Raw genomic sequence first — 14,109 nt, 5'->3', positions numbered from 1 at the left:
TTTTACTCTTTTCGCAGTCTGTACGACTAAATGGAGCGTACGCGAGCGAACCCACGCGTTACCGACGTTTCGTCCGCGAAAAAAAAGGAAAGTCTCGCAACGCGCGGTCGTAAAGCGTGGATGAAAGAGAATGAAAACCTTCTATCGTTCTTTTTTTCCCCCTTCTTTTCATTCATGGTTAAGATGGAACTGCGTGTGTGTACCCATGAAAGTGTGCGTGTGTACCGTAATCGGTGCTAGGGTATATTTCAGTTTTCTCGTCTTCGATCCAAGAGTCAACCTCGACGAATTCGGCGACGAAGCTCGGTATGTGACACTTGATAATTGCGGCGTTCCCCCGAAGGACGTGTTCGTCCATCACGTTCACTGCATACCGCTGCCCGACAACTGCAACCAGACACCGGTTTCCGGTTTTACCATAAGCCGCACATCTACATACAGCCTCGTATCCGTGATGCGATCGATCGTTGCGATGAGCGTTCGGTAATTCGTGCGAAGTTACGACCTCTTAAACCCGTACGAAGAAGGAGAATCGGCCGAGCGGAGTAATTAATCGATTAGCGAAGCGATTGGAGTAAACGGAGTACAGACACGATTTGGACAGCGGTGATTTAACTACTCGACGAGTTCTCTTTTTTTCCTCGATTCTGCTAGCCGTACGTTTTCCCAACTGTGTATAAGCAATTACGGTAATCCGAGAACGTTAACGGCTGAAACTCGGTCGATCGATCTCTCCACTCCAACCATATAGCATAGTACGCACGAATCGAAGAACGAACGCCCACGCCCACGCAGAAGCAAAGGAACGAATCGGTGGATCTCTGATCAGCGCGAAAGCGGAGCAACGATCTCGCGCTGTACAGAATCTCTCTCTTTCTCCATCTATCCATGTTGATTGATACCGTATGATTGTCCCTCGGCTATGTAACTGCCGCCGGCCGAATCGATCCATCCTACTACGTCCACGTGGTCGGCGACGAACGAGGGAACCTGACACTTGAAAATCGCCGCGTTGCCGCGTATCGCGAACTGATCGTAAACCTGAACTTCAAAGTATTGGGCGACCACTGCAATAAAAACGGAACAGAGAGAAAGAAAAACACAAGAGGATAGCTCGTCGACGAACTGAATAGTCGATGGACGGACGGGCTTTGATCCGACCGATTAAAATTTCAATGAACCGCGAGGCTGGCTCTCCGCAAACGGGAGTTTACCGTGCGGAGCATCGTCACTCCGTGAGCGGCGACGCTCTCTTTCCACTGACGGAAATTAGGCTAGCCAGCGGACATCAATTTCCTCGTGCGTCGGTTTGATTAGTTCGGGCTTAATCTAATCCGAAATCACGAACGGGGCCGAGCGACCGTCCCGTTTTCCAACCGTCTCTCACTCGAGGCGCGCTCATTCGTTCGAATCGAACGACAAATATTTGACGGAGAATATTTCCAGGAACTATGTCAAGAAGCTTAATCGCGAATAGAGCGATGCTGATACGGTGTGACGAAACGTAAAGCGCTATAGTCCTAGAAATGTGCGCTGTCGAGAACGAGGCTAGAGAGAGCTGGATCGTCTCGATGGAAACGCGAAAATCTAATTCGATCGACTGTCGCTTGGGTTATTCTCTCATCGACACGCTCGGCCACCGACCGTGAAATAAATTTCATTAGGTCGCGGCGCGCGTACTACCGTTCGTGTTCGATCGTTAGCCGAACGAAAGTGGATCGTCCTGTTCGCGGTCGCGTTTAATTTGCGAGCGACAGACTCGATTAATCTGACTTAACCTAATCCGTTGGATCGCGGTGGGTAACGAGGCCACTGCCAGCCGCACGCTCTGCCTCCGTACTCCGTTTGCGTCGGCCGCGTCAGAAAGGGCAAACTTTTCATAGGCGAGAGCAAATTGCACGCGTTCCACTCTATCATCACAGGCAACCATCTCTCTCCTTTCTCCCGTGCGCTCTTCGAGTGCATCCTGTAGGTATTACTGTATTCTGTATACGCTGGCATACCCTGAGAGCGGACGGCAACGAGAGTCAAAGCGTTCTAGCACGCTCGAGCCGCCTGTCCTCCGCAAGAGGGATGAGCACGCTGGTAATTCCATTTATTAATTCCATTAAAACGCCGTCAGGACTCGCGTCGGGTCGGCGAATCGAGCGTAGGCGGTAAATCGAGTTGATCGCAATGCGAAGACCACTTCTTTGATCGAAAGCAACGAAACAAACTGGATCGAACCGTGTCGATCGTTTACATCCGCTCGAAAGGGGACAAGAAGATAAACGAGATTAACGGACGCGGATACGGATATGGATTTCTTTCGAAGTTGTATAATGAAAAATAGTCAGAAAGATAGAACAGTCTTTTGCACGATCGAGAAAAACCACGGTGCTCATCGCCTGCTCTCGTTAAATATGCTCTCCGTAATCGAGACGAGAGAAGTACCCTTTTCTTCTTGGCTGTTCGCGGAGTACGTGGATCCATCCTCGACAGCCAACCACTCGATCACGTCTACGAAATCTGCCACAAAGCTGGGTACGAGACACTTCAAGGTTGCCGTGTTGCCGCGCAAGACGAACTCGTCGATGACCCTCGTCTCGTAGAATTGCTGGACCACTGCAACGCGCATCAACCCAGAGAACGTGAACCCGACACACGAAACCCGTAAAACAGAGAGCACTAAAGTGGCAACGGGATTGTATTCGTGTCGTGTCCCGCTTCCCTTTCGTTCCATCGGAATTCGTTCGTTCGGGAAAAGGAAATGAAACGTTGAAATTGGAGCGAGGGGGAGAAACGGAAGCCCGTCTCCCTGGTTCGTAGGTTAGTACAGTAACGAGATCACACCGTCTCCGCCTACCGTAATCGTCTCCGACCGTGTAAATCGTTCCATCGTTGGCTACCCATTGATCCACCTGAACGAACTCCGACACGAAACTCGGTATTTTGCATTTCATGATCGCGCTGTTTGCTCGTATCACGTACTCGTTCTCGGCCTCGGTGACGTAGAACTGCGAAACGACTGCCCGCGCGGGCACACCAGGATGCGTGATCAACGATCGTATAGGTGTACAGATTGTACGATATATGTGAATCGCAGAAACAACACAGACACACGCTTTGGCTTACTCGATCACGTGAATTCGCTGAATTCAACGACACGTCTCATGGTATTTACCACCTGGTCCAGTTCTGTACGGTTGAAAGTAAAGTTCAGGCACTTGCCAGTTTTGCGATCGAATCGATACGACCGTGGCAATTTTCGAGCAACCGATACCTCGAAGTTCGCATAAAATTAAATTCGATGGATTAGTCGAGATACGACGTGTCGCCTTAACAGGAAGGAACAGATTTACCGTGAGGCGTGTCTAAATAAGCCTGGGTAGAATCGAACCCCCGTAATACCCTGGCCGACAGCAGGATCCTCCGGAATATACACCTCTCCGTCCTCCCTGATCCACGCCTCGACCGTAACGAACTCCGCGATGTAACTTGGGATGCTGCACTTCAAGATCGCGCTGTTCCCCCTGATCACGTACTCCGTGAGAATTTCTGGCTGATACGGCTGCGTAACGACTGCATGGAAAACAGGCTGCTGACGAAACAGCTCGGACGATTTACGCGAACGCTGGTAGTTGATTCGCGAGCCCGGGATTTCGCTCGAGAAATGAAATTGGACGAGTCGATTAAATGTTTAGCTCGATTAAGCGACATATATTCGCGCGATTCTCGAGCGGCTGGCGCTTGGTAATCGAGTTGGTTTATTTTCTTAAGAGAGCTATATAATGCCGGCGTGAGAGACCCAGCGGATGGTTCATTAACCCTCGTCGCGTTGCCGCCGCCGTTCAACTGCCGCCAGACTGGACCGCGCCGGAAACCAGTCGTTACCACGTGCCACTTTGAACTTTTACCAAGTTTGTCGGGAAACGGAACGCCCCAGGAAGAAGAAAAAACTCGAGGGACCCAGTCCGAACGATTCGGACAAAAGCAGAAGGAGAGCTACGACAAAGGAAACAGAAAAAAAGGACAAGGACGATGAACGTAGTACCGTAGTCGTTGGTTGGTCTGAAGGTCGAACCGTCGCTTCCCACCCAAGAGTCAACCGACACGAATTCCGCGACGAAGCTCGGTATGGTGCACTTCACGATGGCTGCGTTTCCGCGTATTACGTATTCGGATACGACCTCCGCTTCGTAGTACTGAGTCACGACTAGAGAAAATAGGAGCGCACGATATGATTATTAGCATAACAATGTTGACAGATCTGCCGGACCGTTATCGTTTACATCGATTACAGTCGAAGCCCGTATCATACGACGTTGACAAACGTAACTCGCTGCCAGCTTTTTTCATCGTCCCTTTTAAAGCCTATCCCCAGAGCCCTACCGTTCTTCTCGTCCGGATTAAAAGAGTTTCCTTGATCGTCCTGCCAGCCGACTACTTGAACGAACTCCGCGACGAAGCTCGGTATGCTGCACTTGAGTATAGCCGCGTTGCCGCGTATCACGTACTCGTTGTTTACTTCGGACTGATAATACTGGTGTACAACTACAATAAACGGAAGTGGCGATAATCAGCCGCGTTGTAAGCGATGCGCGTCCGCTCGCGCGATTCTTCCACGCACTCGAGGCGATTATCTACACATGCACGGACTATGCAATGAAATCTGAAATGAACCATAACATTATCGATCTCATTGTTCCCTGGAAACCAGTGTACGCTCGTCATCGATGTGCTTTTCGACCAAGTACGACGACATATGGAGAACATGGGCGAGCGAAACGAGATTACTCCGTAACGAATAACAACGTTGAGACGCACGACGTTGACGACAGCTTCCGCGGTGACGTATTCGTCGACGTCGTCGTCGTCGTCTCTCGCCGAGCAGATCGATTCGTTAGGTCGCATCTTACATCGCAGCCGCGAGAGAGCTTAGAGAAGCTTGCATCCAGGAGGAGCACGTCGACACGTCGCGTCGGCAAACGATCGGTGCACTTTGACTTCGTGGCTGTGTGTGCCCGTGTGTAGTGTGTGTACGGCCGTTTCTACGCATGTGCGAGCACGCGAGTAGACGAGACAGACACGGGAGGAGAAAGCTAAACAGAGAGAGCGCGAAACCAGAAGTAGAGAGAAGGGTGAGGGAGGAACGTCTGACGTCCACGTCCACGTCGACGATGTGCTCCAATTATTTGGGCCAGCACGCTCCCCGGTAGAAATAACGAGCTGGAAAGAACGTTAACGAGATCGGTCGACGATGTTCTCGCGTGCATATACATTGATTATGCGAGCAGAGAGCGATTGACCTACGCTTTCGGTCCATTGCTCTATTTTCTATGGATTCGCGGATAGCTGCTTGCCGTTGATAATTGCTTCGATAAACGTCAGGCACGCGATCATTCGACGCGACGTCTGACGTTTCCTTGTACATTCGTTAGATGCGTTTTATGGGTTTCGCTACGTATAGAGAAGGTGGTAGATCTGCTCGAAAGAACGACGAGACGACCGGCTTAAACGTTAGATTCGATCGAATAACACGAGGACTACCGTAATCATCGCCAGGTACGAACTCCTCTCCCTGATCGGTATGCCAGGACAGAACCTTGACGAAATCGGCGACAAAGGACGGAACAACACACTTCAAAATGGCACTGTTCCCACGGATCGCGTACTCCTTGTTGACGTCCGTGTCGTAGTACTGCGCCACCACTGCGATTTCGTCGTTTTTTAAAAAAAATAAAGAACTCGCGGTCGAAAATCGCGAGCGAACGCCGCTCTTCGGTCTCCGTTTCTCATTTCCAATATTTCGTACTCGAAAGTTTTGGCACTCGAGCCCTTTCAACTGGATCGTGCAACTGGGTCAACGATGCACGTTTGCGCGAATTACAGCGTCCGATGAGCGATTAAAAATTTGTGCAATATTTTCGAGAATTTCAAGCGGAAATGCCGAAAGGAAATGGTCTCGCTAATTATAGATTTTCGTTCGTGTATCAGAAACTGATGAGCGGCGAGCGTTCTTGCGAACAACGGCGGCGGCAGCGATTACTCGTCGTGGAAGCCCTGCTCTAATTTTGCCTGATCGTTGGAGGAAACGGCGATAATTGCCACTGATGTAGTATGCTCACCGTACGTGTCGCGATAGATAAACGCGCAGTACTGACCCAAAAATGTACCAAATTATGTAGGTACTCGATCGTTCGCTGTTCGAAACAGCTGTAAAGAAAACGTTTTAAGTCTCCGTGCCTGGCCTATCTTTAACGTCGTACCACTGTCATCTTCAAGACTTAAATAACTTCTATAAGTAATCTGATAAAATTAATCCGTATAACATTTTTAGAAAAAGGAATCTTACGATAGTATTGATCTATATAAATCTCTTTTCTTACAGTTTGACAACGGCAAGACGCCTTTTACTTTTACTTCGTAGTTCATCAAAATTTGACCCAACTTTGTACACTGCGTTATTCCGTTGAAACTAGAAGAATAACAGATGGCCAGGCGACGGCGAGGGTTCCCGTGTAATTTTGGAATGGAAGAGGATAGCTACTTACCGGCTCTCACGTTAACATCTCGGCTGTGAACTGAACCTGCTGGGGAACGCGCCAAACAGCTGTAGACCTGAGCATGAACTTCTTGACGATAATCCTCGGCGCGGAAAGGAGGGAAGACCAAGTTTCCGTTCGGTAAGACCTGACACAAGAAGATTTTGTCATTTGCGAATGAACGATCTAATAAGGCGACAATTAATTCGACCTTTTTAATCGTCGAACGACTGACGTAAGATCGTTCGTTGCATCGGTAACGTAAACGCATAACACGTAGGTGTCCAAGTATTCGATAGTGGGAAGTCAATCGCTCTCGATGAAATTGAAAGATGGTACAAAGGACGCAAAGAAAAAATATGAGAATTCTAGCAATTTGCTTGAAAAGAAAGGGAAGCACCTGTCTGAGTCCAGGAACGTCTCCAACAGCACTTCCGTCAGCACGAACCCAGATGATATCCGGTTGGGGGTTTCCTCTGGCCTGGCATTCGACAACAGCTCCGGTTCCATTAGAGAAGTCAACTCGGTTTGGTGGTTCCTTGACGAATACTGGTCCCATAGATTCATCCTCAGCGCAAGCCACTGCGGAAACAGAAAGAACCGCCTGCTTTATCAAGAGAACGCACCAACGATTTCGATCGTCCTCTCAGCTTCCTCGAGAGGCTATCATTCGCTATGCAACGAAGCAGATGCAACGATATCGGGAGATCAATTAATCGAAACGGTCACTGACAAAAGGAACTTTAGTTGCGTGTCTTTCAGCCTTGCTTATCATCGGCCTCCGCCAGGATACGCGACACCCACGTTCAATTGGCGCGTCGCCAATTGCAGCAAACAACAGGTTGCCGGTCTGCTATTGAATAATATGCTATCAACGTCACGTGACCATAAGGGAGACGGCAATGCGTGATTCCTTTTCCGTCGCAGAGATCCCGATTTCATCGACGCGCATCGACGAGAGTGGTCACGATCGAGAACGATCAATGGTAAAGATCGGTATCGTGCCAACGATTGCGATAAGATTCGGCTTTAAACTAGCTTACAAATTTCCTCGCACCGACGAAAGTGTCCTGGTGATTTACTTTCTGGCTATCTGCAGCATCGATGCGAGTTTCCGCGTGTTTACGATTATACAAGAGTCCCTTGTTCCACTTTCGTGGTGCGTAACTGTCTACCGGTTTATAACGCACGGTTACAAGGCGAGAACGGATAAACGCAGCAAGTTGTAAAATCCGAGTCACGAAGAACCGGTTAGCGAAGCGTACGCCGCGCCGGCCAGGCGAACGACAAGAGGTGCGCAGGTACGAGGAACAGGTGTTCCGAAGTTTCGTCGTATCGAATCTTAGCGCACGTATCCCCTCCGCTTCTTTCTGTTTTCCCAGGTCTTGCATGGCTTCGAAGTCCATCTATTCTCGCATCGTTCCTTGCTCCCGCTTGTGTATCGTGCCAATCTAATTACATCCCTGCAGCCGTCATCGTTGTATAGAGTAAATTTAAACACGGAAGAAACGCAACAATTTTAAACAACCATCGGATAGGCCGTTGAATGAACTGTTTGGTCATTAAGAAAACACGGTCGCAAACAGGCGAGAAGAAGGATTGATCGGTGACCTGGTAAAAGCCCGGTGTAAAAGCATTTTTCGTTAAGTTCCAGCGTTACGCGCTTACGATCAAAGTATCACAGTCGAGATTCTTACCGGTCGATAACCGCTCTGTAATCTATATGTACATACATATATAGGCAAGCTTTGAGACGTCCGGATACCCTGCTTCGAGAATATATTTCCAGCAAAGATACGCGCTTGTATGCGGCTGTAACGTGACGGTGTGTTGTCCGTTCACACGATGGAAATGATGCGCGTGTGACTCACGCGCCTACGCTTCCACGCGTGTGCGTTGGAGCTCGTAAGATCGTGACAACCATAACAATCGAATAAAGGCTTTTGAAAAGCTCCGAGTCAATCACCGCACACCGGCAGCCAAAAAACGCGTCTCTCCTCTTTTTCTTCGAGTCCCCGTTTCACAATTCACCGCGATGGTATATAAGCGCGAGGTCGAGTGGCGATAACTTATCGCCCATAAGTGTGTCGCCGGTGAACAATCCGCAGATCGTTTAAAAAGCGGCAAAGGCCACGTCGACGAAAATATTATCTTCGCCAGTGGAAATGCGACGGTATTCGAGCGTGCAACTTTCAGATCAAGTACGAGTTTTCCATCGCTTTGCTTCATTTCATTCTGATTTAATTTTAAACCTACTCAGCGACTCTCTTGCTCCTAACAGCGAACATTTCTTTCCTTGCGGTACGACGTGGTTTTTCTACGCGTATATTCTGCCGTTACATCTTCACTTCTTTATGCTTTATTGGAAAGTATCTTCCAACCGTCTGTCGAATCATCGCCAAGGCGTCTCGTGTTGGGACTATGACGGGCGCAAAATCAAAGGATTCACCTGGCGGGGAACGGTGCTCAGGCAAGCTACGATTCTCTTTCAAGCACAACCGTCGGTTCTGGGAACAGCAGCTGTTCCTTTCCCTTGGTTTCCTCCTTCTCCCCTCGCTCTTGATCTTTTCTTCGGCAGCTGCAGTCCGTGCTCCGTTTCTACCTACCTACGCCTCTCGTGGACCTTTCACGAGCTGACGGATGCGAAATGAAGCAACGCGAGATTGCATCGACTACCGTCCAACTGGTTTCTCATCCGTCCGCCTCACCAGCCGACGAAATTGTACCACGAATCACACAGAACCTAAAGATTCACGCAAAATACGGACATGATTCTACATTCTGTGATTCTATCGAATATTTCACCGCTGTAACTATTCGAGAGAGACGTGACACGCAGGCTGTTTTCCGTCTCCCAACGTGTCCTTTCAAAGGAGATCAAAAGACATTCGTCGCAAAATCGCATTGCGGTATCTTAGGGACTCGCGACGTTGACAGCAGCTGCAAAATTCACCGGTCTCGCTATGATTAATCCTCCTATTGATCGTGCACGTTCAGAGAGCGTGTTATCCCGAAGATTGCTAAACGAAAGATAAATTACCGCATCAGCTGCTGACCTCACGGCTCGCATCGTGTCATACGTGGTTGATGCGAATACGATTAGATGGACAAGATTGGAACGCAGTGACGCATTCTTTCGACTCATTACTGTACTCTTAATAACTCAACCGCTTCCTTGCGAATCAAGATATTGTTACGAGATAGATAAAGATCGAGATAAAGATCAATTTCATTCGAAGGAAAAAGTATCACGGCTCATGGTCATCGCTTATCATTGCTACTGCGACGTATGTATATTTTTAAAGCTAGTTGACTCACCGTTCGTTAATGCCAGAAGAGCCAATAGAAGCATCGTCGTTAGATAGGCGGGTATATTACACCCCCCTCCTGGTGGATCACGCCACATTCTGATCCTGTCTTCCTTGATCGCACTGATTCTCACCTGATTTCACAGAAAAACACGCGAGCTTGAAACTGGACCACTCACCAGAAAAATGATATCACGCAGACGTGATCGCAACAGCCTCGCGTTGCCTTGGCGACACAGTGAAAAGAAACTATGTATTTCCTAATTGTAAGTCGTTTCCCGTCTGGAAGGAGATGCACGCGAGTTCCTCTTTGTGACACCGATAAATATATCCGATTCCTTTCCTTTATGACTGACCTCCGTCCGGTTCAAGGCCAACTGGATTGGCCGGCTCATGCTACAGCTCTGTTCGCTGGTTCTATATAACACGATGATCGCGCCGAATTTTTTGCAAGCTTGTCAAGAAGATCGCCATGCTTCGCTACAGCCAGTGCATGCTATTAAGCAGAAGCGAAACACGTCGTCGGTCGTACTTAATAGTTTTCTACGTTTCTACATTCTTATACGACCGATATTTTATCGCGATGCTAGTCAAAGCAGCGTAACTTCTTTCTTGGCGAAGCAGAAAAGAAACGAGGCGATGTATGCGGGAATGGAGCCTTATTGAAATTTGCGCTGCAGCTGAGCGAGATCCTGGAGGAAGTGCATGTGCTCTCGGCTGGCTGAAATCACGATGATATACGAGGCCTGTGCGCGACGATGTTTTAAGCGGGCTAAAAAGCAAAGCGGACGAAAACGGGGGAAGAAAAAAGAAAGAAAAAACCAGGGAAAAAGGAAATCAATGCGTGGAAACTGAAAGTGCGCGAAGCCTTTAGTGTCCGTCGGCTCGTGCTAATCCCTAGAACTCTAGAACACGTTGCCGGTCGTTTTTCAAAAGCACCGGTGATACAGCGTGCACGTGCTGAATCGTTGATAGCATGGGTTAGGTAGAAAGAAGACAGCGAACGGGAGAGGCGAACGACGCAAGAGCGGCAAGAAGAGAGACGGAGCAAGAGAAAGAGAAAGGGCGGCGGAAGAACGGAGTAGTGCGGTTCGTCACGGAACTGCTCCCTCTCGGCGGGTTTATTGATCGCAGGGTGCGGAGCGGACCAATCTACCCCTCGTGCAGCGTACGCCATGCTTGCTGGTATTTGCCCGAACCAGTCCGCTTGCTTGCCAGTCTGCCCGATTCTCCGCTCCTTCGTCAGCCTTTGCTAAATCCGGGAAACTCGTCTCTGAGCTTATAAAATTCTGCATGACTCGCTACCTGGACCACGAATACTGCTCTCCTTCGTTGTCGCGATCATTGTCTCGAAAGATGCAGATACAGAAAGGAATCTCGACCGACGACGAGTAAGTGTCGCCGTTCGTTTAATTAATCCCGATGTCAGCAGTATTACAACGGATAGATCTGGGCCGTCTAACGTCTACCTGGCTTCGAGGAAGGTCACCACCCTTGTACGCGACGCCGGTGGACCGTTTCGTCTTTTCATCCCATACCGATCTTTCTTTTTAAGAAAAAACCATGCTTTCCTTGGTCGAAAATTAAAAGAGATGTTTCTCGATAGCTGCATGTGCCCGACCTCAACAGTGATTCTTCTGCAGTGTCCATTGAATCGTTTTAAAGTTGCATCTAGAGACTGTGCGTCAGCCAATGCAGTGCACTTGGGCAAAAAGTCGCGTGCTGTCTCTTCTTCGCTGGCGTTCGCGATTCTTTGTACTTTAAGATGAAACGATCGATTTAAGAATTTCGTTCAACCTCCCGGGTGACAATCGCTGAGTACGTCGACCTATGTTCTACGAAGAATACCAAGAATACAATCACGTCAATGAGCTGTTGCGATCACGAGCTGTTGCGAGAGAACGCTAGAAGCACGAAGCTTTCAATCGTAAATGACAATCCGCAGTAAAATCACACTCTTCATCCACGGGAACACATGCACACACGTACACACCCACGAGAGATTTCGCAAATTCTCGAAAGACTACCAGGGACCTTTTTAAATTGACCCTATCTGGCTCTTGCGATAATCGCGCGAATTTCGAGTAGGCGAAGCCCTTCGAGCATGACTCACGCGTGCGATTGTTATACCACATCGTTTTTCACCGGTTTACGTACCGACGACACGTCGATTAAATCGCAGAGATACACGCTGACCACACGGGTTTGGTGAACAGAACGAACACTCTAGGTCCGTAGACGGCCAAAGAGTGCGGCGAGGAGCGTCGTTTGCTTCGGGACGGGACAGCGGCTGCTCCACAGGATCTCGAGGTCGACGGTGGGGGGTCGCCTGTGGTTCGCTGTTGCCTCTCATTGTGGTGGGGATGCCGTTTGGTCGACCTTTGTTGCGCGCGACGGAAGCTATGGCGGTCTGCGTATTTTCGCACCGAGTTCACTAATTGTAATTGTACCATGTTTATGCCCCGTCACGTCGCCAAATTTCACTTCCTCAAAGCATTTTTGACACGATAAATGGCGCTGCTTAATAGACCATGCCAATTTCTCGCGGCACGTTCCTGGCATCTAGCCTCCAACCCTGTAGATAAAGTTTCGCTGCTGTTTTATCATGGTGAACTTTGACTCGAGACGATGTCTGGCAAATCTTTCCGTCGAAAGAATGATTTGATAAAAAATTGAAATTAAAAAAATATTTCGATATACTTTAAGAAATACTTAAAAGTGCGTTTTATATTTGATTTTATTCGATTCATACATATATGCTGTAAATGTCGTTCTCTGGTGATACTTGAGACTCCATATTGTCAAGACTTTCAAATATTTAAATGATTCATTTCATACGAGTCTAAGGACTCGATGAATGAAAGTTGAAAGCACCGCTATGTCGTGACGTAAAGGAGCGTCGTCGAGACACGTCATTGAAGGATGACTGCTTTATTGATAAGTTTTCCGAAGCCGCGTAGATTGTTGCGCTACCTTTGTTAGTGCGACGCTTGATAAGGAAGGATTCGTCTGTGGCACGTCTCTCCATCGAGTATTGCTGTCAACCATGGTCGAAAGAGAACAGACAAAAAAAGATATAAAAGAATTAGCGAAAAATGATAAGTATTCGATTTTGCTTCCAACCTACAACGAAGTTGAGAATTTACCCATAATTGTATGGCTTATCGTGAAGTATATGGATGAGAGGTAACTATCATGGCAACATAACCTCAAATCTGAGAAAAGTTATCGCTTCTGTAATTAGACAATTATAAGTATGAGATCAAAACGATTGATCAGTCAAGCGATAATATACAACATTCTAGCGAACTTGATTATGAGATTATCGTGATAGACGATGGTTCACCAGATGGAACATTGGACATGGCCAAACAGCTGCAAAATGTATATGGAGAGAACAAAATTGTTTTGAGACCGAGAGAAAAAAAACTTGGGCTAGGCACAGCTTACATGCATGGGATTAAACATGCTACAGGAAACTTTATTGTCATTATGGATGCAGATTTGTCTCATCATGTATTTATCTTTGTCTTCAAGAGGAAACTTTCCTTAAGAATAATATCGAATATAACATATGTTCTTATTTTTATAGCCCAAATTTATACCAAAAATGATAGAGCAGCAGAGATATCTTGATCTAGATATCGTTAGTGGCACCAGGTATGAGCAAGGTGGTGGAGTTTATGGTTGGGATTTCAAGAGAAAATTAATAAGCAGAGGAGCAAATTTCTTGACTCAACTGTTGCTGAGGCCAGGTGTCAGTGATCTCACAGGAAGTTTTAGGCAAATAACTTAGACATTAATTTTACGTGAATTTGTTATAACATTCTATACATACATATCTTACAGTATCTGAAATTGCAGACTATACAAAAAAGATGTACTGGAGAAACTTATTCAGTCCTGTATATCAAAGGGATATGTCTTCCAGATGGAGATGATTGTAAGAGCTAGGCAATTCAACTACACCATAGGAGAAATTCCAATCACATTCGTCGACCGTGTTTATGGAGAATCAAAGCTGGGAGGATCAGAAATTTTCCAGTTTGCAAAAGGTCTTCTATATCTTTTTGCAACAACGTAATATAACACGCGATGAGAAAAGAAATGAAAATAATCATTTCTCATATTTTGAAAAGAAAGATATATAAATCAAAATGTCTATAAATAAAAAATTGTATATTAATGTGCGTTTTTTAAATAAACACTTAAGTTATATGCACTAATCGATATGTTTTAATCCAGGACAGTCCCCTTTTTTGAAATTAATAAAGTAT

At 47.3% G+C, this 14,109-nt stretch overlaps 2 protein-coding genes across 51 annotated transcripts in view; one reads left to right on the top strand and one right to left on the bottom strand.

Moving 5' to 3' along the window:
- The window catches only part of LOC117204124 (Down syndrome cell adhesion molecule-like protein Dscam2), a 57,669-nt gene extending 45,396 nt beyond the window's left edge, over nt 1-12,273 (bottom strand). For 25 of the 50 annotated variants that reach the window (XM_033441204.1, XM_033441212.1, XM_033441209.1 and 22 more), the window contains exons 1-5: nt 11,990-12,273; nt 9,843-9,966; nt 6,925-7,106; nt 6,534-6,672; nt 2,434-2,604 (exon numbers count right to left, since the gene is read on the bottom strand). In XM_033441204.1, the coding sequence (XP_033297095.1) occupies nt 2,434-2,604; nt 6,534-6,672; nt 6,925-7,106; nt 9,843-9,930 (580 nt within the window). In that variant the 5' untranslated portion in view covers nt 9,931-9,966; nt 11,990-12,273. Of the gene's footprint in view, nt 1-225; nt 388-2,433; nt 2,605-2,845; nt 3,008-4,033; nt 4,196-4,371; nt 4,534-5,529; nt 5,692-6,533; nt 6,673-6,924; nt 7,107-9,842; nt 9,967-11,989 lie in introns of all 50 variants that reach the window. The other 25 variants (XM_033441249.1, XM_033441250.1, XM_033441234.1 and 22 more) reach the window with 5 other exon arrangements.
- Nucleotides 12,274-12,744: 471 nt separating this feature from the next.
- Nucleotides 12,745-13,926, top strand: LOC117204134 (probable dolichol-phosphate mannosyltransferase). Its single transcript, XM_033441263.1, has 4 exons — nt 12,745-13,018; nt 13,138-13,348; nt 13,425-13,615; nt 13,697-13,926. The coding sequence occupies exons 1-4, from the start codon at nt 12,879-12,881 to the stop codon at nt 13,914-13,916; spliced, it is 762 nt and encodes a 253-aa protein (XP_033297154.1). The 5' UTR covers nt 12,745-12,878; the 3' UTR covers nt 13,917-13,926.
- Nucleotides 13,927-14,109: the final 183 nt, after the last annotated feature.

The sequence above is a fragment of the Bombus bifarius genome, unplaced genomic scaffold, assembly GCF_011952205.1.
Source record: "Bombus bifarius isolate JDL3187 unplaced genomic scaffold, Bbif_JDL3187 scf7180000007977, whole genome shotgun sequence".
Lineage (NCBI taxonomy): Eukaryota > Metazoa > Arthropoda > Insecta > Hymenoptera > Apidae > Bombus > Bombus bifarius.
This window is presented reverse-complemented; position numbering and strand designations above follow the sequence as displayed.